Below are 24,176 nucleotides of genomic sequence, written 5' to 3'. Positions count from 1 at the left end.
TGCGCATTAACCGAAGGTATCCCATTCTGATGGGTATGGTGTTCCGTTAGAACACCCGGCCCCTTTGTTGGTTTGAGCCCTCCCGCGCCAAACCGGAGCCCAGTCTGGATGATGGCACAACTACACTTGCCAAAACCTCACACAGTCATCTCAGAGTTGATCAACTGTTGACATCGCTGTCTGGTAAGTTCACGTTATTAATGCTTTATCACAATTTAGGCTAGGTAGCAGAACGATTCACTGTCAAATAAGCAGCTACCCTATACTATAAACTGCTGCATTTTCTTATTTACTGGTGGCTTTAATGTAACTTAATCAAACTGTTGTATTCTATCAACTACTTTAGACACTTTAATCGAAGATTATTTAGTCTTATGGGCTGGAAAGTTTTGACATTACAGCGCAGGCGCGTTACGTATCGGTTCATTCCTGTAATGATACGTAATGATGCAAGTTCATTGACCCTCCGTCATGTCAAAACTTAACTACTTACAGTTTCCTCTTCTCTTTTATCTTTTATTCGTTTTCCCTCTGCTTCAAATATGGTCAAAAAGAATCAAACTATCTGCATGACAATGACACGTGTTTTTGTGACATTATTTGTGTTCTTGTGGTTTTTAAGACAAAGGAAAAGGTGCAGAAAGATTTTTTTCTCATAATATGGGCTCTATAAACGGATGTGGATTTTTCAGTCAATCCCTCCATTTCCCAGGGATCACTTAGGGACTGTTCGTTATCTATTTCAGGGGCCACCAGAGGAGTTTGGGGATCTTTAGTCAAAATAGACTTGACCCTCCCCTCGCCAGTAATAATTTTTCTGTGACCCTCCAAAATGATTTGCAAAAAAGGCATGACCCTCACCAACAATTTATTAAGGCCCTATGTTCTAGTTTGCGCTTGGCAAAGATGTGCAGACGCTCTTTGATTTTTTTTACAGCTATGACATACATGAGTTAACCTCTGCTTTCTCATTTTACACATCACACTCTCTGTTATGGTGTAGGGGCCATTTCAGTAGATTTACTCACTAACGTTGTTGTGGAAACACAATAAGCATGGAAACTAAATGCACACTTCCTGCATTAGGCTACTGCATTACTTCAAATACTAAGTCACTCCTCTAGTAAACTATTATTCACATGAAATTAAACATTGAGACCATTAAGCAAAGCACTCTGAGTAACATTCAACACACAAACTGGTTGCTATGGACTCATCATTAGGCTTCCTCAGTCATTGTATGTTTTAGCACATAGGTAAAGCTGCTGAAGTTGAACATTATATTCAAAACATGTTTATTTTTAAAGCAGATTTTAAATTACATTGTAACAATTTAACAATTCGCCCTTATGAAATCCAATAACGGCACGGCTATGCAATAGACAGACGGTGGCGGAATGCCCCCACACTTAAATTCAACTAAAATGTAACCGTGAACACTCATTGTTTGACCTACAGCCTGTTGAGATACCTCTCCAAACGCAGAAACCAAGCGCAATCACACCATAAAACGTTAAGAAAAAAGATCTGTATTTTGCAGTAATCCAAAGACACGAAAAAAAAAGTAATCCACAGCGATCAGTAGATCCACAAATAGTCACGGTGTATCCAGCAAGGCCTATACGAGCGCATTCACCAGCCAGCACCAAACAGGTGAACGAGGCCTCCCCACTTCGCAGTTTAAACAAAGTAGAATAAACGTATAAAAGTCCAAATCTAAACAATACTCCCAATAAATTAGTAAGATGACATCAAATGTATATACATGGCATTTAGGAAACCTTTATTGTAACCTTGGCATGGCAAGGTATCCAGACATGGTGCAACAGTAATTTTCGTTTTTTTATGTCCTGCTGCTCCCATCATCAGCCAGGTAATATGTTTTTTACTAAAGCAGTAGCCTATATGAAATCTGATGTATTACCTACCACCATTTAGTTGTGTGTTATTTAAGATATTTATAAAATATCTGGTCATGCCGATGTAATTATTCCACTAATTTTTTAAACAATGCAATTACCCGTTTCAGCCACAGTGGGGGGGGGGTGCAGTGCTCCCCCTGCCCCACAGCAAACTCATGGCTCAGACCCATCTGGTAGCTAAGGAGGATCGAGACTAAGAGCTACATGGAAAAATGCACCAAACAAGCCACTTTGAAATTTTGCTGTTTCATGAATACAAAAGTTGGGTGACCCCCACCCCCACCCTCCTAGACCAACATTTTTTGGGTGACGCTACCCTCAAAGAATAAAAAGACATGACCCTCCACTATTTTCCTCCGGTGGTCCATTCCATGAATACCGAACGGTCCCTTAGTTATTATAAATAAGGATATAACTTATTTTCTGTAAGAACTGATGCTCTCGATCTGTTAAAGTCTGGTTACTGTTGATAATTCATGCCTAAGTTTGCTTTTCTTAAATCACAGTTGCCACTGCTGGCATTATAGGCCCGGGACACATTAACCCGATTATCGGCCGTTGGACAGTCTGGCGAGGTCAGTGACTCAAATCTGTTCAGGGTGTCCCGTCGGTGGCAGGGAAATCAGGACTCACCCGGAAATGACAAGCGCAATGAGGGGACTACAGTCTCTCAAAATCTGATGAAAATCTTTTAAACTGACCTTTGTTGAGCTGAAATGAAGACTGCATGGGCATGGCCTATTTCTCGCTTAAAATGTTTTCAGAAACACGTTTCAGTGAACTATTTTAGTACAATATGAGATCGTATTCTGAACGGCCACCATGACAGTCTGACTCTCAATATCCGGAGAAAACAAACCCATGTGACGCGTTCGTCCAATCAGCTGCCGGTTTTCATTTCTTGGGCAACATTACAGATTACAGCCTGCTGTTATAGAGATGTATTATGTCTCATCTCCTCTAGTCTTTTTGGTGTGTTCTGTGGCAGTTTTTTGGACCTCGGGGACGCGACTGATCATATCGACGGGGTTTTCTGTTAACGGTCGCCCGTCGGCTATATGTGTCCCGGCCTATAAATGCATCACATCCTGCACACTGGAAGATTTTTACCCAGAAACACCTACCAGACAGTGAGTGTTTAAAACAGCCAAAATAAAAAATTGCTTGTATAAAATGACTATAGGTTATATTGCTTCAGTTGTCAACCAGCTTTACGTCAACAAGGCAAGCATTTGTTTCATCACAACATTTTAGTATTTAAACATTTTTCTATTTTCCCTTTACAGGCCTGGCACAAGTGTTGCTCTAGCTTTGCCAAGATGATGCGTGCAGTGTGTGTTGACGTACCAGGAGGACCAGAGAATTTGCTGCTGCGAACTGTCTCGAGACCTCAGCCCAAAGGTGGAGAAGTCCTGATTAAAGTTCATGCAACTGCCCTCAACAGGGCGGACTTACTGCAGGTATAATGAAATTCTTACAAAGCATAAGATTACTACAGTCTCTGTGCTTAACATATCTATTGTCCTGCTAAATGTGGTTATTTAACTTCATGTGACAACATTTTTATATTTTGAAACCATTACAATTAAGTCAAGGCAATCATATTTTTCGGTTTTCCACAGAGGCGAGGACTGTACCCTCCTCCTCCAGGTGAGAGTGACATCATAGGCCTGGAGGTGGCTGGCACTGTGGATACTCTGGGCCCAGGGGTGAAAGGAGGCTGGAGGCCAGATGACAGGGTCATGGCCTTGCTCTCTGGAGGAGGATATGCAGAATATGTTTCTGTGCCCGAGGAGCTTCTCATGCCCATTCCCCCTAATCTCACTCTCTGCCAGGCTGCTGCGATCCCAGAGGCCTGGCTCACTGCTTTTCAGCTACTGGTTTTCATAGGTACAAAAATATGCCATCTCACGGACTACGTTTACATGCACATAATATTAAGTTTTTTGCCCTTATTCTGAAAAAGACGATATTCCGACTAAGCTGTTTACATGGCTAATGAGAGTGAATATTCCACTAATATTCCCATTTACATGTAGCCGTGCAAAATGCGATCGTCTTCAAAGTTTACCAGCGGTGGCGGACTTGTTGGACCGTGTGAACACAGCGTCCCTCTTTCATTCCTTCAACCAGCTTCTCGAAAAGGTCAACGTATCTATGTGTGCACATATCCAAAAACCTGTTGATATCCAAGTCTTTGATAATATTTAAAAGTAGCTGTGTTTCTCCTTCGTTTTGGGTCTGCAGCCTTGCAAACTGTTGGCTGGTTGATTTGTGTACAGCAACCATAGCAACACACAGAGCTGACCATAAGCCGTAAACAGGCAAGAGGCCATAAACCCCGATTGAGACGCATATTTCCAATGCGCTGTATACAAGTTCAAAGAATGCCTCTAAAACCTGAATAATACTGGAATATCACACGTCTTAATCTGAAAATGCTATATTCTGAAAAAGGCCTTATTTGGAATATCCAACCAGAATATGCTGTTTAGATGTATCAAATTCGGAATATTGTCATATTTGGAATAATAGTGGAATATTGGTGTGCATGTAAACGTACTCATGTGGTTAACTTAAAACTAATGCAATACATTATCTGAAACTACAAGTTTATCCAAACAATTAAAGATGGTAAAGTATTATTTTCTATTAGTTACCACTTCACTTTATACAACCTTTTCCCTGCCTGTTCCCTCTCTCTATAATTAACAAGGGAGGAAATATTAAATATATTAAATTCTTGTTGCCACCTGTCTTCTCTGCCACAGCTCAGGTAAAGGAGGGTGAAGTAGTTCTGGCTCATGCTGGAGCCAGCGGAGTGGGAACAGCTGCTGTTCAGCTGGTTCGTCTGTTTGGTGCCGTGCCCATCGTTACTGCAGGGAGCCCAGAAAAACTCAAGATGGCTGAGAATCTGGGAGCAGCAGCTGGGTTTAATTACAAAGAAGAGAGCTTTGCACAGGGAGTTCATGACTTTACAGGAGGTGAATTGTGTAGCTGTGTAGACGGTTCACTATGCTGCAGAAGACTACAGGGCTAATCTTCTGCTAATCATTAATTGTAATATTTTTGTATTGTTCTTATTGCAGTGATCCCACACACATATGTCAGTGTTATACACTTTTCACTGGATTTTCTGTGCAGCCGTAACTAGTAGTTCTTATTTTTGTTATGGAAATGTACACCAGAGAATATTTGGTGAGCAAAGACATGTTTAAAAAGTTGGAATAAAAAATAGAAAAGAGATGGCTACATGTCTAAACTTTAAATGATTATTATCTATTTTTCTTACCGTCAACAAATCCCATGAAAAGCCTAAAACCAACAATGTGTTAGTTAATCTCTCAATACTTTAACTTCCCTACTTCCACTGTGCAAAAGTCACAAATATATAGTTTAATATATTTTTTTAAAAGCTAAGTAGTTCCCTAAAACAGCTGGGCATTGTAGTCAAACAGGAAGAAATTGCGAATTTGTTGGGGACTATTTTCAGCTGTGGATTAATACACATTTGGTGCTCGAGTAGCCTAAGTATTACCTGCAGAAATACAGTGTATTTGGGAATGAGTCAAAATAAACAGCACCAGAGTTCATAATGAAGGAACATTTCGTCCAATATATATAATTATGTGGCTCATTGAGGTGTATTCAGTAGTTGTTGAACAACAATGGAGCACTAGGGTAAAGAGGAATGAAATATATCAGACTTTGACTACACAGATATTACTTACTGTTTAAGATAAATTCATTGTTGGTTTTGTTCTTTTCAATAGTCTGACAGTAAGAAAAATACAGAATACCACCAGACATAAAAAAGGTATACAGAACTCTTGATTATGTTTCAAATAATTAATGTAACATATGGATATATCACTCATGAGAATTAAAATAAGACCAAATAAAGAGTCAGAATTAAGGGTCAAATGCAGATTAAATATCCTGCACAACTCAGTTGTGTCACGAATTACTGTTTTTTTTTCACAGGCAAGGGAGCAAACATCATCCTTGACTGCATTGGTGGGTGTAACTGGGAGCAAAATGTGAGCTCTTTAGCCACCGACGGCAGGTGGGTGCTGTACGGCACCATGGGAGGCAGGGCGGTCGAGGGAGATCTGCTGGGCAAACTGCTCTCTAAGCGAGGCCACTTGCTCTGCAGCCTCCTCCGCTCTCGCAGCCTTCAGGTGAGAATTCATGCTGACTCATGTCAACAGTGCTGAAACATCTCTTGTATTTACACGTCCGTAACTTGCTTTGCATTTTTCTTTTCACAGTACAAAGGAGACCTGGTGAAGGCTTTCTCACACCGAGTGTTACCATGTTTCTCAGAACAGCCCGCATCCTTGAGGCCAGTGATTGACAGCACGTTCAACCTGGAGGACATCGCAGAAGCTCACAGGCACATGGAGGCCAACAAGAACACGGGGAAGATTGTCATTAATGTGATTCCTCAGAATCAGGATACTCAGTGATGAACAGCTGCAGTAATATTAACAGAAATGTAATTGCTCTGAAGTACATTTGATCTATGTCATTTGAAAACTATTTCTCTAACACAAATATCGATAGTGATTTCAAATATGCCTTAACCACCAATAGTCCAAAGATGATTTTTTATTTTACTACTTCTGTAGTGTCATGCTTAACTATAACCACTACTGTTTATTATCTGTATTATGTTCATGCTGGATATTAAAGAGACCAACACTGACTCTTCTCTTCAGATATCATACAAATACTATAACATACTTTACAAAATATTACAGAACCACACCAGAAAACCATTCAAAGAAACCTGCGGTAAAAACATAGCTATCCTCCTGTCAAACATAATCAAATGGCACACTGTACCATGTGCAGTTGTATTATGTCTACAAAAAAAAACGTAATATGCATATTGCATAACAATTTTAACCAGTGTGGTACGCTTCCACTTCCACATTTCCCATAAATAATATTTTACCTTCTTTATGAAAGTGTGGTGGTTACTAAAATGATCCTCAGAGGAGGAGGAGGAACCCTTTGAATCTTTGGATTTTAAAGGTGGGACTAATTTCAACTACTGTATAAACTGCTGGATATTCATACTAATTCACCATAATTTATTAGTTGATTTATATTTTTGTATGAATCTAAATCTGCAAAGTAACTTAAGGTAAATTAAGTGGAGTCAAAAGTACAACATTGGCTTGAAGAAGTAGAAGTATAAAGTCGCATAAAATAGAAATACTCAAGTACCTCAAAATTGTACGTTACAGTACTTGAGCAAAGTTAAATTCCACCACTGGTATTAGCAAAGTAATTACACACATTCAGTAGTGCACAAAACACTTAATATAAAATTATATTAATACCTATAAAGTAAACCCTTATTTCGTTATTTATTAAATACATTTCAATTCTGCGTATTTTAAACGCAATCGCGCGCGCAGCAAACTGAACGATGACGTCAAGGCTTCCTTCCTGTCTTAAGCTTCCTGCTTAGCTCTTTAAAGCTTCCTGCTTAGCTCTTCGCTGCTGAAGTTTTCTTCCATGAGGAGAGACGTTTGCATAGAGGAAACCGAGTACTATCAGCTTCACTACATGGAACAAACTTTAGGACAATCAACGGACACTTTTCGGACTCTATGATTCGGGCAAAAACAACGATATTTATACGTCCAGTACGTAAGATTTAACGTAAAACTTCCTCCTCATGCTAAAGTTAGCTAAGTCAGTTAGCTTTTTGTCGTGACTAAAACCAGAAGCTCCTTTATTCTAAACAGTCTCTGCTTAAACGTTACCCCGCAGGGTTTAACATTAAGTGAAGTAACGTTAAACATAATTGAATATTGGACTTAAGTCCTGTAGCTAAGTAATTCCTTAGGTCACTACCTTAAACTCTAGTTATATAATTAATATTATGGGCGGTGGTGGACTCCCAGCATGCTTTACTTCTCGTTTGTTGTGGTTTATTTACTTCCTCGCCGAGCTTATTAGCCATTAAAAGGTCTTACTCCATTTGTGTGTTTTTTTTATGTCACAGCCGCCAAATCCTGAAACATGCAGGACCCAAACAGACCTCAGCGTAAAATGTCAACAGCAGGAGACAGCTTGTACAAACTCATGGGGCTGGAGAAAGGAGCATCTCCAGAAGAAATAAAGAAGGCATACAGGTATGTTCATAAAGATAAATTCATCAGTTCATTTAGCATCGAATAAACCCTTGGAATTCATGGCTGTATGCGCGTTGTATTGTTCTATTCTATAAATGGGTGCAAAAAAGAAATCAAATTTGCACTGCATATTGGTTACACAAGGCTGCAATTTTCAGAGCTTCATGCAGTATTTTTGTATGTGTCCATAAAAGAGTTTAAGTAGAAGAAGACTTGCGAATTTGTGCTGTATATATGGAATTTAGACATTTTATTGACAGATCTCATTAGTCTAAAGGCCAAATAGTCTAAATGATGATGATTTTGAGTTGAACATATAACTTCTTTTTTTTCCAGAACAACTTCTCATACCATATATTTTTTGTAACAATATACAGGCATACAAATGACTTGTTCTAATAAGAGGTTAGAGCATGTTTACTGATTGTAACCATATACGTTTACTGTTAGTTTTTGTACTTTAAAAGGAATGGGAGTCCCCTATGTACAACTCTTGTGGTTAGACTGGTTTGTATTATCTGGTTGTTGTGAATGACGACAATCCTTTAAACACCCACTGGAGTGGCGTCAAGGACAGTTGCATAGTCTGACTAAGAGTGGTATTCTCCCTCGTTTGTTTTCAGGAAACTGGCGTTAAGGCATCACCCCGATAAGAACCCAGACAACCCAGAAGCTGCTGACACATTCAAAGAGATCAACAATGCCAACTCCATCCTCAGTGATGAGAACAAACGGAAAATCTACGACGAGTATGGATCCATGGGCCTCTATGTGGCCGAGCAGTTTGGGGACGAGAGTGTCAAATACTACTTCCTCATGTCCAAGTGCTGGTTTAAGGTGAGGGCCAACGTGGTTTCTGTGAAAATTGAGTGAACGTCTGACTAAATATGTAGCTTTTTCTATATTTTAACTGCCTTCATTTAGTTATTTTATTTTGTATTGTTGAGATGTAGTAAATGTCTGCATACAACTAGCACATACATACTGACATTGATTCCCTTTCCTTTGTGTTCAGACCCTTGTGGTGTGCTGCTGTTTTTTCACCGGCTGCTGCTGTTGCTGCTGCTGCTGTTTCTGCTGTGGGAAGTGTAAAAAGCCAGCAGACGGGGAAGACTTTGCCTATATGGACCCAGAGGACCTCGAGGCAGAGATCAAAGAACAGAATGCAGGTGAGGAACTTTGTTCTTTTGGATTTATTTCAGCTCGTAAAGGATATTTTCCAGCTGCTCACATAAGGGACATCACATGTTGTCTAGTTGGTGCCTGTTACATCAGAGTGCATGTAAAAGATACACTAAAACTGAAAGCAGTTTATTCACTTAGTATTTCAAAATCATATTCTAATGGTGTTTATCGTGAATACTTGCTTTGTTGAAATATACATTCAAATGCAGTATTTACACTGCAAAAGGCAGCATTCAACATCCGTGGCCCCAAATAACTGAAAATCCTTTAATGAGACAGTCAGTTAACTGCACACAGCACTATCATGTTTCCTGGGCAGTTCGTAATTATTTTACAGCAAAGCTTGTCAAAAGGATAAAAGCTTCATCGGTTTGCATTTCATTAATACATTTCGATCACTTTCTGTGGAAGGACGAGTCGTCGCATGACAGGAAAACGCCATTTTTATAAATTGGATGCATCCAGTGTCTAAATTAGGAAGTACTTAATGCCGTTTTCACAAAAGCTTTTGTTGTGCGTTTTAACGGAATGGTCTATTGTAATTAATTAATTCAGTCATGGAAATAATACATTGCTGGAGAGTGAATAAAGATGGCTATGTAACTTTGTAATTTTGGGGACAATTTGAAGTTCCTAGCTTTTGAACGAAAACCTATCTCCTGAATTTTCAGACTAGGTGTTTGGTTAGTGCGCTTTTTTTATAGTGAAATTAAGCCTGGTAGAGATTAAAGGAATAGTTTGACATTTACACTTTGTTTTACAGCAGGAGACCATGTAATAGTTAATCAGCCGAGCCCTGGCACTTCAGATAATGACGTCACCCCATCAGGTAAAGTTCACCTGTACTTCAGCTGACTGCTGTCTATTGTAATTATTAATTGAAATAATACTTTGCTGAAAAGTGAATAAAGATGCACATGTCATTTTGTGGACAAATTGAAGTTGCTACATTTTTAAATGGCAACTTTTTTAAATGGCAACCTGTCTTCTGAATGTTCAAGCTTAGCGTTTGGTCAGAGCACTTTATAGTGAAGATTAAAAAAGGTATAGTTTAACGTTTAGGGAAATATGCTCATTTGCTTTCTTCCTGATTTGGAGATAAATACCACTCATGTCTGCACTAAATATAAAGCTGCAGCCTCTTAGCTTAGCATAAAGACTGGAGCAAAAAAAACTAGCCTGGCACTGTCTAAAGATAACTGTCAAATAGTCAAGAAAAAGCACCAATTATTTTTTTTACATTTAAGTTCTTGTACAGATTAAACAAAGAAGATGTGTTAATTACTTAGCTTTAGATGTGCTAGAGGTGGATTTTGTGACCAGAGGCAGGCTAACTGTTTCCCTCTTTATGCTAAGCTAAACTATCTACTGGCTCAATCGTCATAATTACGGTACCGTGGTGTCAATCTTCTCGTATAACTCAAAGTAAGAAAGTGATTTACCCAAATGTCGAACTATTCCTTTAAATCTTGCTCAATTCTTGGTCTCTGCATTTGGTGATACTTTACCTCAGAAGTCCTGTTAGGTTACGGTAGAAGCATGGCTTTGCTTACGGTTACTTTGTTTCACAGCAGGAGACCGTGTAATAGTTATTCAGCCGAGCCCTGGCACTTCAGATAGTGGCGTCACCCCATCAGGTAAAGTTCACCTGTCCTTCAGCTGACTGCTGTTCTGTGCCATTCACTAATCTGGCAGAACATGAAGCAGCATGTCCTCGTGGAGAGATTCATGTTTTGGCACCTTCTAACACCTCTAGCTCCGGGCGTGGAATGTGCGTTTGCCAAATTACATACTAACATTTCTTCCTTAAAGTTCTGCAGGATTGCTGTTAAGCCGTTATTTGTTATGACCCATGTCCCCTGTGGCTTATTAATAACCGTGCTTGCTTACACTTGGATGACTGGATAATATTATCAATGAGCACAGAGGGTAAAACAGTGTACTAAAATGCTAATTATCAAGAGCAGTGGTTGTCAATCTGGAAGTTAGATCATTTCAGAGGAGCCACACAGTTATAGATTAATTATTAAACTAATCAAACAAACAGTCTTCGCTTTTAACTGTTCAAATGTTTATCCCTTGTGTTGTCCTTTTGAGTCCCGTTGACCCGAAGGACAACACAAGGGTTAATACAGCACCTTGGTGCTCGTTTGTACAGCATTTTGGTCAGCTTAAACTGTTTAAATGTGCTCTGTAAATAAACTTTACATACTTACTTTACAAGAGACCGGGTTTAGAGAGCAATTCTCAACAAAGTAAACTGAAGTACATAACCCTTGTTTAGTTTTTCGGGTCACCGGGACCCGAAGGACAACACAAGGGATATTATAAATCAAAAAGATGGCTTATCAGAATTACTGATTTCAAGTGACTGCCCTAAAAACAATTGTATGGATTTAAGGCTTCTTGTGCAGTATTTCCCCCCCCCTTTCTCTTAAGCTAGTTTGTTTTAACATTTGCTCCGCTCTCCTGCTCCTCAATGCTGTATAATATATTAACTAATGTAAGGTTATTGAGAATATGTCTCTGTACTTGTTAGAGTAGAACATGGTTCTTTACAGTTACTTTTTTTTGTCGGAAGAGTTTGTTCACCATTATAAATCCTATACCACATGCCAGTGCTGGGAGACATATTGAAATCACTAACAATATATTAGTAGTCATACTCAAGTACAAGTTCTGCTATCATTTGTATAGAAGTATTAGGAGCAAGATTTACTTATTAGACTGCAAAATGTCAGTGTAATATTACATTATGGGATTAATATTACTGATGCATCAACATGTAAGCAGCATTTTAAATGTGGTCGTGGTTTGCTATGTCCTAACATACATTTTCTTCCATTTGAAACTGCTCTGTTTTGCGGTTTATGCTGAGGAATAATTACAAGTATAGAAAGTTAAAACTTCACTGTTTTTCACACCTGTAGGTGAAAATGCACCCATTGTGATTCAGCCTCATGCAACCAACGGCGCCTTGGGAACCAAGGGAGAGGAGTCCTGAGAAATCCACGTCGCCATCAGCGCTGCAATGATCTTTTTGAAAGATGATGAGTATACATGTTGGGTTTGAATGTGGCTGACATGCAGAAAACCTTCATCTCCAAGGCATTTGTTTAAAATTAACTAAGCAGCAATTCGATAGTGCCATATTCGCTCTAGTGCCAGTGGGTTTGTCTTTGATCCAATCTATTTATTTTTTAAACTTTTTTTTAAAAAAGGTGGTATCTGGACTGCATTACAGTGACATGACAAGCCATGCAAATCAAAGCTCTGGAATATTTTTTTCTTCATGTGCACTTTTAACGTCTGTTTAAAATCCTAAAGCTGCCACGACTGAGATATTTTTAAAATGCAACCTAATAGCATGGTTCCCGATTATTAAAAGCCAACCACTCGGAGATTTAAGTGTTAGTCATACTGCACATATTGTAGAAATAAAATAAAGGGCTTATTGAAATGATGTACATTATATTGTGATTAAACCAAACAGTGTATTTAAAATGTTTGGATGTCCACTTGTGTATTCAACAGCTTGTAAATAGCACAATTAGAATAAATAAAGTGATGCTGACAGGCAATACAGGAATTATTGAACATTTTGTGAGAAACGCTTTGTCACTATCAGTTTGACGGTTAGATGAGATTTCAACTTTTCACATAATTTGACAACTTGAAGTTCTTGACAGTTGACAATATAGCACCCTATTCATAAAGTTGGGTTTGAACAAAAGGCTTTGTTGATGTTGCTTGATTTTTAGGCACTTCCATGTAGTTAAATGCCAAATTAGATATAAATTTGGTGTTCATTTTGTAAAAATGACTAGGTTTGACTTGAAAAGCATTTACAAGGCTGAAACGGGTAGTTTTGAATAACTGATAGGACATGAACCTGGCATGAAATCTGGAGCTGGAGCCAGGAGGTGATTAGCCTAGCTTAGCATAAAGACTGGAAGTAGAAAAAGCTAGCCTGGTTTAAAAAGAAATAATCAAGCTCTGATGCTGACTTTCTGTCGTCACTGAAAGGTTTTTCAACTTGTGTTGTAGTTGCAGACTCACTACAAAAGTACTGGGTGGATAGATACATTATTTGTTACATAGTTGCACATAACTTCCTTTAGAACCACAGCTAGATCACCAGAAAATGTCACTAATTAACATGCATGTTGTTTGTTTTGAGGTTTTCACAGGCAGAGTTTGTTACCTTTCGACAGCTAGCTGTTCCTCCCCGTTTCCAGTCTTTATGCTAAGCTAAAGTAATTGCCTCCTGGCTCCAGCTCCATATTAACATAACACACAGACATCAGAGTGGTGTCAAGCTTCTCATCCAACGCTCTTAAAGAAAGTGAATAAGCGTATTTCCCAATATATTTAATTAGTTCTTAATAGTACTTGAGGTTGCACGATAGACAAAACGTGATATTGCGATAGATGTTAATTTCAATATTTTTAAACATGGAAAATGACTAAAGTTATGGGAAAACGCATCAAAATAGATTCATAACAAATTAAACAAGTTTTCTTACAACATAAGGTTTATTTCAACTGACTGTCATATTGGACTGGTCCAAGATGAATAAATAATAAAATAAGTCTACCGAACAGGACATGTTTTACTGGTTGGACAGTATAAAATATATACCGGTAAAGAGAACAGGACACAACTTTTCTTTTGCTTCTCCGATTCGTTCCGTTGTCCATTTCTTCACTCTGTCGAAATATGCGCACACGTGGTACGCTCCATAGGGTTTGTCACGTAGTGGACCCGTGTCGCTGTGGCACGGTAACTGGCCAATGAAACATGATCATTATAGCGTTTCAAGCGGGCTCTAAATCAAACAACTAAGCCACACAGTCAGCAGACGGGATGCCAAAAAACACTTATATTGTGCAACGTGATATTGCGATAACGATATTGAGTAGATATATCTTGCACCCCTACAAGTACTGCTAGATATTAGTAGTACTGTTGGTTAGTTCGCTGTACCTGCACATAAGGTGACCTCAAGAAAAAAACAAGGTGGTGAATACTTGTTACGGTACTGATAAAGCTCCCACAAATTGTCAGGTATTTTCTGAAAAACACTCTTCCTACACTTGACATCGAGATGACTTAATGATTTGATTTATTGCAGATGAAATTTCTCCGATGTGTCAAAGACAATCTCTGGTGTGTGTGTGAGTTGATTTATGGCCGGTGTGTGCCGTGAAATACGGGAATCATGTTTTTTGTGTAAATTCAGAGGTATATTTTTGATTGGAAGTTTTATGACAAACAGTGTATATTAATATAACGCCATAAATTGTCATCTTTCAGGTTTGTATTATATTTTTTAGCTCTGCTGGGTGTAGGAATGTTGGGTTTGTGCATTTGGTACAAATCGAAATAGTATGTGTGCATATGTTTTAGCATTTTGACGAAACAATCCCAGAAATGTCTGTAAAAGTCAGTTTTGTATACTTGACAAACTGAACAAAAGTGACTGACATTTTTTTTAGTGGGATTGTGTTTTTTTTTTTTCTTCAGGTTTGAATGATTTTGATTAAACGATAAAAACAAAAAATTGTACATTTTATCATCTCAACATCGTTTAGGTATTTTACCCATTCTTTCAACTTTTCCATGGTTGTTTCTGTAAATTGTATGGTTTATGGATCAAATAAACTCTGGTGAGACTGGAGATGTCTGAAAGTTGTCTTGTAATTTGAACAGTTTGCTGTCAGTGACCAGCACCTCTGAGCTCAGTCACCTGCCATTGGCTCCTGTTGTGCTCCACCTCTGAGAGAAAACGCATGTCGGAGCAGGTGGCCAGTTGTCAAGCTTCACCTTAACATTAGTTTACCTTAAAACGAGCCTCTGAAGGTATGGAGTTTTCAACGGATTCAGAGAAACATCTGATTGAGACTCATTTGGAGGCTCTTAGATGGTATGTTTTCATTCTTTTTATCCAATCATATAAACTCAGCACAGATTTAATTTATTATTATTATTATTATTATTACAAACTATCTTAAAAGGTACACTGTGTAGTGTTTTAAGTATTTTATTAGCGAAAATCAATGTCTTCATTCATAAATATGTCCTCATTGGTGTAAAATTCCCTCTGCCAATGATCTGACTTATCCTCGTAAGCGAAGAATTTCTTATGTGTTTACATTGGACGGGCAAGTCCAAGGAGGATTCCATGTCGTTCCGCCATTTTGAAAAACTACAAATCGCTGAGAGGGACATAAAGCACTTGCCTACCTGTCTAGCTAATCCACAACGCGTTTTTGTTCAGAGCCAAGCGTCACATGACAAACCAGCTGAATCGGAGGAGATAAGGGAGAGGCGTTTGTCACTGGCCCGGCATATTGCCAAGCCACGGGAGAAGGAATCCTCGTCGCCAAAAAAGCCAAAAATTGGAAGACATGTTGTCATAGCTTCTTGGTACGTAACGGCTACCATAGTTGCAACACGCATTTGAAAAAGCGAGGCGCTAAAGAGCACTATTCGTTTGAATGCAAAATACAATTTCACCGCTAGAGGGGAGAAATTCCTACCCAGTATACCTTTAAGGTTGAGTTCTCTCTACTCTCAGGACGAGTTCTCCAGAGGACAGACGTTCAGACTCTCTGTCGGAGTCCAGTGAAGATGGCTCCAGCATGGACGGCCTGTGGCAGCCCGACCGGCTCTGCCAGGAGACAGACTCGATGTCGGCGGCTGAAAGTGACCACAGACGGTTGGCCAGAAGGAAACTTCTCATGGCCTGCGCCGTCAGCCTTGTCTTTATGACCGGAGAGGTGATTGGTAAGATGGGAAAAAAGAATCGTCATAACTTATTGATTTCAACCTCCCACTATTGTATCAGAAACTTTGTGACTGAATGTATCCTTAATTCTGTCAATAATTTTAAGTGTGATTATTTGAGCAGCTGGAAAATAAAAAGGGATCCTGGTTGATTTGTAAATAGCTTCAGGACAAAGTCACAAGTACTGTGCTTAATTTGAGGTACTTTGAATGTAGTACTTGAACTACTATTTTCTGCTTCTTTTCTGCTAATATATCTACTACACTTACAGTGCTTTCCCTAGGTTTGTGGAAGACTTCGGTGCAGATATTAGGCAGATGGTTTTAGGGTTAAGCTTAAAGCTACATTGTGTAAGAATTTCTCCCATCTAGCGGTGAAATTGTATAGGACAACCAACTGAGTATTACTTTCTAGCCCTTCCTCCTATGGTGGCCGAACCCGAAATTAGCTCTCTCCATCATTTACACGCAGCTGTTCTAGCCACTCCAATATTAACTTTGGTCTTGTTGCTTTGCCTGTCGCGTTGTCATTTTAATTCTCTTTTTCGCTTCCCTCGCGAGTAATCTCCCCCATTGCATTCGTCACGGTGCCAACAGGTGTAAGAGAGCGAAATGCGGAGGTATGTCCCTCTTTGGCTAATGTATTATTATTATTATTATTATTATTATTATTATTATTATTATTATGTATAGGATTCTGAATGTCACATTCTACGCTTACGAGAATACTTTTGATTAGTTGGAAGTAATTACACATGAATGAGCACATCTTTGTGAAAGAAAGTTTTTTTTTTGCTAAGAATCAACTCAAAAAATTACACAATGTAGGTTTAAAGACAGAACTTGCTAAAGAAGTCCACTGCGGACAAACTACAATCATTAGATCTAAGAAAAGTAAACTTAAAAGATATGATCACTTGTGTAGAGGAGACTACCAAAAGGAACAATATAAAATTCGTAAAATTGACCTGGTGCAACACAAAATTCCTGATTACTATAGCTCGACTTAAATAGATAGAAAAAATATTGATATTAGCCAATTTCACCTTATTGCTAGTCTCACATTTCCAGACCTTCCACAGCGCTGCAAAGCAGGGTCTGGCCAAAGATCTTCTATAAATGAGATCTTCTAAACCATCTCTGGTCTGGCTAGTACACACAACATTCCGGGAGGAGAGAAAAACGGCAATCACAAATCGCCAGTAGGGCTGCGCTAAGCGCCGGACGGGGCCGTGGTGCCGATGCAAAACAGCCTCGGGAAGGAACTTGTTTTGGTGGAACATGTGTATGTTCAAAAGATGTTTTAGCCGCACAACAGAAAACTTAGGACAGATGGTCTAGGTAGCTGTCTGGATTTACCATAACATTAAATGGACAAAGCGACGCCGGAGACTTCCCACGGAGACTAGTGAAGTCTATTAGAAGAACTTTTCCGGTGAGCGCTGAGTGTTACTGCGCAGCCTCCAACTGAGCTTGACGACGTAGATGTGACGTGAGCAACCTGTCTGAAAGTTGGAAGTCTTCTGGTAGCTGTGCCAAGAGAAATCTCAATCATTCCCAATCTTGCAGACTGAGAGCATATGTAAATGTAAGGAGATAACACAGGCACAGGCCAATTATTGCTAACTAACATTAATGTTAGTAAATAAAACTTAAACAGCTAATGTAAGTCGAAACTGCCTGCGAGCTTCTCCTGTAGCCTACTGTACGGTAATTCCTCTACTATGCGATAAAGTCGCGTGGTTATGACACAATCGTTAGCTTATTTTTACAAAAACGCCTGCTACGGAGCCATAACGTGAGATACAAGGGAATGGAGCCTTCTATACATTGGGTTTCTTCAGAAATAAACTATCGACAAATTAAGTCTTTAAACGTTTCAGATGTAAAGTTATTCTCTGTCAAAGTGACGCCAAAATGAATGGCGGTCAATGGGATGCTAACGGCGGGTGATGCCTTATTAGCATCAAAATGTCTCCATAGGAGCTACACTTTGCAGTTAACCATAGTCCTCATTAATCTGGCCGCAAAGAGGGACATCCGGCGGAATTTCCAGCGGCACCGGAGCAATCCCGGAGGTGGAACGTCGTGCTTATTGCAGATCTATCTGCACCATGGATGTATTAAGAGAACATCTGCACCGGTTTATATAATAATAATAATAATAATAATAATAATAATAATAATAATAATAAATATATATTTTTTTTATAGTGCTTTTTTTTAATTCAAGCTTTATTGAAAGACGTGGATAAGCACCGGTTTATATGTGTCAGTTAAACAGAAATGCCGTAGGTTTGTTGTCATTTAGAAACAGTGTCACTGTTATGGGTACGACTCAAAAAGGCAATTAAGATGTCTAGGCTAACAATTCATTCCCTAACATAACGTGTGCTAGCAAAGGTAAGGCTGGCTGACAGTGGCTGACAGTGGTTTGATTGGGCTTACCTGGATCCTGGAAAACCTGGAACCTGGAAAACCTGGAACCGCGACCTCAGCCAACTCCGTCAGCAGCTCCACACAAGCGACCAGCCCCGTATTCGGCTCAAGTTTTTGTTACAGTCGTTGGTCGAAAACGGAAGAAAACAAAGCTGGTAATAAAAGTCGTTCGTGCTTCCAGGCCACAGTCAAAGGTGCTCAAAAATCAAATGTCTCTTCATGTGTCGCGAGCCACACAGAACATCGGTGATATCGCGACAAGAGTCTCTCCTCAGCCCGCCGAGACTCAATCATTTTATTAACACTGAGCACCTGCGGTTAATTGATAAGCCCCGCCCACTACCAGCCAGCCAAAACAAAAGAAGGAAGTAGGCTACTGAAGACTACGTAAAGACACACTTATTTTTTTTCCTTTTATACTTTGTATCGATCCCCAGTGGGAATTGCTCACCCTAACAGTCACGGTGACATAGTTTATCAACCAGAGAGCACTGACAAGTTTATTTTTACACTGTAAAATGTCACCTTCAGTATGTATTTTGGTTACAATACCACAAATAAAAAAATATAAGAGATGTCATGTCCTTACCTGGTACACAACCATCCCCTTTAAGTTCACACACACACACACACACACACACACACACACACACACACACACACACACACACACACACACACACACACACACACACACACATACATTTTAACAATTTATTTAAGTCCACTTGAAGAGCACAATTTACAGGGACATAAATATTATAGATACATATACAAAATCATGGGTATACAGCATATCTTCATAAAGCATATGAAGCATATCCTTCTGTTCACACTCACACACACACACACACACATATCTTCTTCTTGTTCTGTGCAGGTGGATACGCTGCTCGCAGTCTGGCCATCATGACAGATGCAGCACATCTTCTGACTGACGTTGGCAGCATCGGGATCAGCATCTTCTCTCTGTGGATCTCATCCAGGCCTCACACACACACCATGACATTTGGGTGGCATCGAGCAGGTGAGATCAACAACAACTTTGTTGGTTGGACAGAGACATTCCTTCTAAAGGAATAGTTTGACATTTCACTTAGTTGCTTTCTTTCTGAGAGTGAGACGAGAAGATTAGCATCAAGCTTATATTTCGGGAGTTTACATTCTACAGCTACAGGGTAACGTATATGCTCAGTCAAGTATTTTTAGATTCAGCAAATTTGAATAAATTTGACTTATAAGGCCAATATATATATATATATATATATATATATATATATATATATATATATATATATATATATATATATAGTAGTCAGTATTTCCCAATCAGAATATTTGCGGCAGTGTGGAGAAGGGCTTGAAACATCTCTGAGCTGACAAAGTTTCTATAGTAAAATATAAAAATTGATAGATGAAATATAAAAAAAAAACTAAAAACTTGTAAAATGAAAAAAAGAGTGGTGTCTTGTCATTTGGGTGCACTTGGACTCATGATCTCAGTGTTTTAATGCTCAAGCTACTGGTTTAATAAGTGCTGTATATTTTAGGATTTTCTTTAGATGATTTAAGTTTTGGTGCTAAATGAAGCTCTTTTCATACCACAGTTCTTCAGACTGTCCCTCCGTTAAACTCAGTTAAATATTGAGGTGACTTTGCATTTTCTGTCATAGTTTATAAACTGCTTCCTAAATATAATTATTACATTTAATAACAATCAAATACTGATTATGGATGTATGTATTTGCATGTGATTATTTTGCCCTGCTTTTCTTTGAATGTGTCATCTATCAAAGTCTGCTTTTAGAGAATTGTATCATAAATAATATAGCTTATCAGTATTTGTAGCCTTATATAATTGACTCATTTCCTGACTGAGATGTGGTGTTAAGCAGAGATTCTGGGCATGTTGCTGTCAGTTGGGTCTATCTGGGCGGTGACAGCAGTGCTGGTCATAACAGCCATTCAGAGGATCACTGATGGAGACTACGACATCGACAGTCAGATCATGCTCCTAACCTCCGGCTGTGCAGTGGGGGCCAACGTCCTGTGAGTATGAGGGGCTTGTTTGTTTTTTGTTTGGTGCAGAGGGCTAGGGTTAGACAATAGCAGTGGGGGGAATGTAAGTACATGAACTTAAGTACAAATATTGAAGTATTTGTACTTTACTTGAGTCTTTTCTTTCCATGCCACTTTCTACTTCTACTCTGCTACATTTCAGAGATAATATTGTACTTCTTACTCCACCACATTCATCTGACAGCTTCTGTTACTAGTTACTTTACAAATTAAGATTTATTGCACACAAAACACATGTAGTTTATAAAATATGATGTTTAGTTATAAATTAAACTACCCAACAATATAACGGCCTACAAGTCCAGCTGAAATGATTAGCTGATTAAACACTTAGTTGATTGACAGAACTGTTTGGATCATTTGCGGTTTCTAAAATGTGAGGATTTTTCTGCATTGAGTACTTTTACTTTTAATACTATAAGTACATTTTACTGTAAGTACACTTTCCAAAAGTACTTAAGTAAAGTACTCTGAATACTGACTTTGTTTGTTTTTTAGGATGGTCCTGATCCTCCATCAGTCTGGAGCCTCACACGGCCACAGCCACAGCTTTCCCAGCAGCCGGCTGCAGACGGACAGCCAGCGCCAGGGCCAGGGCCACGGCCACCATCACGGCCACGGCAACGGCCACGGCAACGGCAGCGTGAAGGCGGCTTTCATCCACGTGGTGGGAGATCTGGTGCAAAGTGTCGGGGTCCTGCTGGCTGCCACCATCATCCACTTCTGGGTCAGTGTCAGCCAAAACACTAAACTAACATTTCTGCAGCAATGTCTTCTTCTGATAATTTTTGATATACTGATGCTAAGCTGGTTTAATGTTTACCATCTTCACCATCTTAATTTAGCATGTTAGCATCTGCTAATTGGCAATGAACACAAAGTACAGCTGGGGCTGATGGGAATGTTGTTAGTTTTGCAGGTATTTGTATACAAACCAAAGAATTGGACATAAGGACATTTTGACCAGATGGTGGCGCTAAAGGACAAGTTTAGAGATCACCAAGGTTATTACGATTCATCCTCTGGGAAACATGAATGTCTGTACCAGATTCATGGAAATCCATCTGGTAGTTATGATATCTCTGGACCAAAGTGCACTCTAGTTTATTTTGAGTCAATCCCACATACACCTTCCTGCTGCTGTCAATACTCAGAGCACCGAATGTGTATAAATCCGCAGCTGAAAATAGTCCTAAACAAATTGTTTCATTCTGTTTGATTATTGTGCCCAGCTGTTTTAGCCTTTAAAAAATAGAAGCTGTACATTAGTGAGCTGTTTTTATAAGAATGATTGGGAATGATAAGGTCAGAAAGTATTGAGAGACAGACTAGCACATTGGTGGTTTTGATCTTTTTATGGCATTTGTTGAACAGAAGAAAGGAATAAATAAAGAACAGCAACCTTATCCTTTAAGCACTTAAGTTATAAGAAGACAACAATGTATGCCTGTAAAGGCCTGTCATTTGTAGTCACAAGTGTAATCAACCTATTCTGACAAATGTGCAGTCAAGTTAAACATTCAAGCTCTGTTCTGTGGTTTACTATTTCTTTTTGTTCTTAATCCGATTTGTGTATACCTCACAGCCTGAATATAAAGCCGCAGATCCGATTTGCACATTCCTGTTCTCGGTTCTTGTTCTTGGAACAACACTTCCAGTCACAAAGGATGTTTTCAGAATCCTGATGGAGGGTAAGCACACTTTCCCACGTCTGTGTACGATGTACCACGTTAAACATCATCTACGATGGTTCATCATGTGTATGATGCATCATCTTGCACATCATTACTGAGGGTTGGGTTTGTTTTCTGCAGGAGTTCCTCAGGGCGTCCCCTTCAGCACTGTGAGAGAGCTGCTGCTGTCTGTGAGAGGAGTCGTGGGTGTTCACAGTCTGCACATGTGGAGCCTCAACATGACTCACTCTTTACTTTCTGTCCACGTGGCCACAGGTGAAACCAATACTGCTAATCTCGACTTTACACACAGTCTGGGTGTAGGGGACGTGGTGCACAGTGGCAAATTAAATAGTCAAGAAGATGCTCCTGAAGTTTAATACCTTTTTGTCGACTTCTATTATTCTAACAAAAGAAAGAAATGGAGGAAAAGTACTTCATATTTCCTTCAAAAGGAATTTAAGTTTTGATAATTGATATCTCTGGCAGAATTCAATACTTATGTAAGCTATATGGTAATGGACTCCTTTGTTACTTTGTTTTAGTCTTAGCTTACTTCATTTTAAAGAGGACCAATATATGTCTTCCTCCATGGACGCGGTGTGGCATAAAAAAAAAAAAATCCACTTCTAGCCACTCAAGTGGGGGGGTTAAAATAAAAAAACTCTAATAAATTTGAGCAAGTACAGTACGTAATAAAAATACACCACGTATTGGCACATTCGGCTTCATAATATTTCCCTCTGTAAATAACTTTTCCCCTCTAAGAGGACAAGGAGTTGTAAGAGAAACAAGGAGCGCTTCTATTTGTATTCTTTTTGTCCTACTTATTTCCATATTAACTGTTTTTAGTATGGTTATATCGGTTGCCTTTTTTTTTTTATCATCTGCAACTTTTCATGGTGTTATAAATTTACTTATTTCCTCTGGGTTACATTGAACACAGCCTTATCTTCATTGAAATCAGGTCCAGTTAAGCATGAATTAGGATCAAATCCAAGTAAAAACTAAAAATCAGTGGACCAAAATAGAAAATAAATAAACTGTCGTTATTGCTATGGATTAAATGAAGAAAGCCCCCCCCCAAAAAAAACACTGTTTTTACATCAAGAAAAGTCGAGTCAGCATCCAGCTGTGACTGAGAATAAGATACATCTTAGCGTTATGATGCATGTTTAAGATCATCGTGAGAGAATGTTGCGTGTATTTGTGTCCTCAGAAGAAGATGCTGACTCACAGATCGTTCTCAGGAAGGCAACAAAGCTCCTGCGCTCTGAGTTTGGTTTCTCCAGCGTCACAATCCAAGTGGAGCGTTAAAAGGACGACTGCTGACTGCAGCGGGACTGGAGGACGACTGTGGAGACGGACAACTCAAGCGCTGGTTTACTGCTTAACAGCCTCTGGTACAACTTTAAATTTCAGGAGTTTGTTTGCAACGGTTTTAATGCAAGGAGCAGATCATTACTGTCTTGCCGTTTAGTAATCCTCACTCAGGTTTTCCAGCTTCTAAAAAATGTATTCACAGGGGATTCCTGTAAAGAGCTGTGAGTCTTTGATAAAATATTGATTCATGCTGTTACTACGGTCATGTTTGAGCTTTGAATTAAACTCCCAGAGTTGGCTACTGGCAGTCATTACATTGGCATAATAAATGATTTTTTATTTATGAAGCAGCAGAATGTCAGGTTTTGATGTGATGATTTATGTGACTATTACATCAGCTCTTAATGCCTGTGTGTAAATGCAGTCAGTAACAAATGTTTTCATGTACATATGACGAGACGTTTACTATTTGTGAAGCAGGTTGATAATATGTGTTCACATTATTGTTGCTTATTTCTCAAGAATTCAGATTATTAATGACGCATAATAAGCTTTCACAAAAGCAGCCTTTCAGTCGGTTCAGGTTCATTGTCATTGGTTTTAAAATAATAAT

The 24,176-nt window shown here is 39.0% G+C and overlaps 3 protein-coding genes across 13 annotated transcripts; all 3 read left to right on the top strand.

Moving 5' to 3' along the window:
* Positions 1-24: 24 nt before the first annotated feature.
* Positions 25-6,630, top strand: tp53i3 (tumor protein p53 inducible protein 3). 3 transcript variants are annotated; one of them, XM_039786632.1, is made up of 7 exons: positions 25-183; positions 2,911-3,052; positions 3,209-3,382; positions 3,545-3,812; positions 4,694-4,906; positions 5,907-6,103; positions 6,194-6,630. In XM_039786632.1, exons 2-7 carry the CDS (start codon positions 2,999-3,001, stop codon positions 6,389-6,391), a joined length of 1,104 nt encoding a protein of 367 aa, XP_039642566.1. In that variant the 5' UTR covers positions 25-183; positions 2,911-2,998; the 3' UTR covers positions 6,392-6,630. The 3 variants fall into 3 exon arrangements, with proteins under 3 accessions (XP_039642566.1, XP_039642564.1, XP_039642567.1); XM_039786630.1 differs by having other exon boundaries at positions 2,887-3,052; XM_039786633.1 differs by lacking the exon at positions 2,911-3,052.
* Positions 6,631-7,390: 760 nt separating this feature from the next.
* On the top strand, positions 7,391-12,992 carry dnajc5gb (DnaJ (Hsp40) homolog, subfamily C, member 5 gamma b). Of its 8 annotated transcripts, none has more exons than XM_039786638.1 (7): positions 7,391-7,582; positions 7,945-8,074; positions 8,698-8,911; positions 9,090-9,243; positions 10,026-10,088; positions 10,834-10,896; positions 12,190-12,992. In XM_039786638.1, exons 2-7 carry the CDS (start codon positions 7,962-7,964, stop codon positions 12,261-12,263), a joined length of 681 nt encoding a protein of 226 aa, XP_039642572.1. In that variant the 5' UTR covers positions 7,391-7,582; positions 7,945-7,961; the 3' UTR covers positions 12,264-12,992. The 8 variants fall into 8 exon arrangements, with proteins under 8 accessions (XP_039642572.1, XP_039642571.1, XP_039642570.1 ...); XM_039786637.1 differs by having other exon boundaries at positions 10,831-10,896; XM_039786636.1 differs by having other exon boundaries at positions 10,023-10,088.
* Positions 12,993-13,851: 859 nt separating this feature from the next.
* On the top strand, positions 13,852-23,910 carry LOC120549610 (zinc transporter 2-like). Of its 2 annotated transcripts, XM_039786628.1 has the most exons (9): positions 13,852-15,186; positions 15,541-15,689; positions 15,841-16,049; positions 19,369-19,515; positions 20,384-20,537; positions 21,066-21,294; positions 22,153-22,258; positions 22,382-22,516; positions 23,460-23,910. In XM_039786628.1, the coding sequence occupies exons 1-9, from the start codon at positions 15,184-15,186 to the stop codon at positions 23,555-23,557; spliced, it is 1,230 nt and encodes a 409-aa protein (XP_039642562.1). In that variant the 5' UTR covers positions 13,852-15,183; the 3' UTR covers positions 23,558-23,910. The 2 variants fall into 2 exon arrangements, with proteins under 2 accessions (XP_039642562.1, XP_039642563.1); XM_039786629.1 differs by lacking the exon at positions 15,541-15,689.
* Positions 23,911-24,176: the final 266 nt, after the last annotated feature.

This window comes from Perca fluviatilis, chromosome 20 (genome assembly GCF_010015445.1).
Source record: "Perca fluviatilis chromosome 20, GENO_Pfluv_1.0, whole genome shotgun sequence".
NCBI classification, from domain to species: domain Eukaryota; kingdom Metazoa; phylum Chordata; class Actinopteri; order Perciformes; family Percidae; genus Perca; species Perca fluviatilis.
Note: the sequence above shows the minus strand (reverse complement) of the source record. Positions and strands in the feature narration are given on the sequence as shown.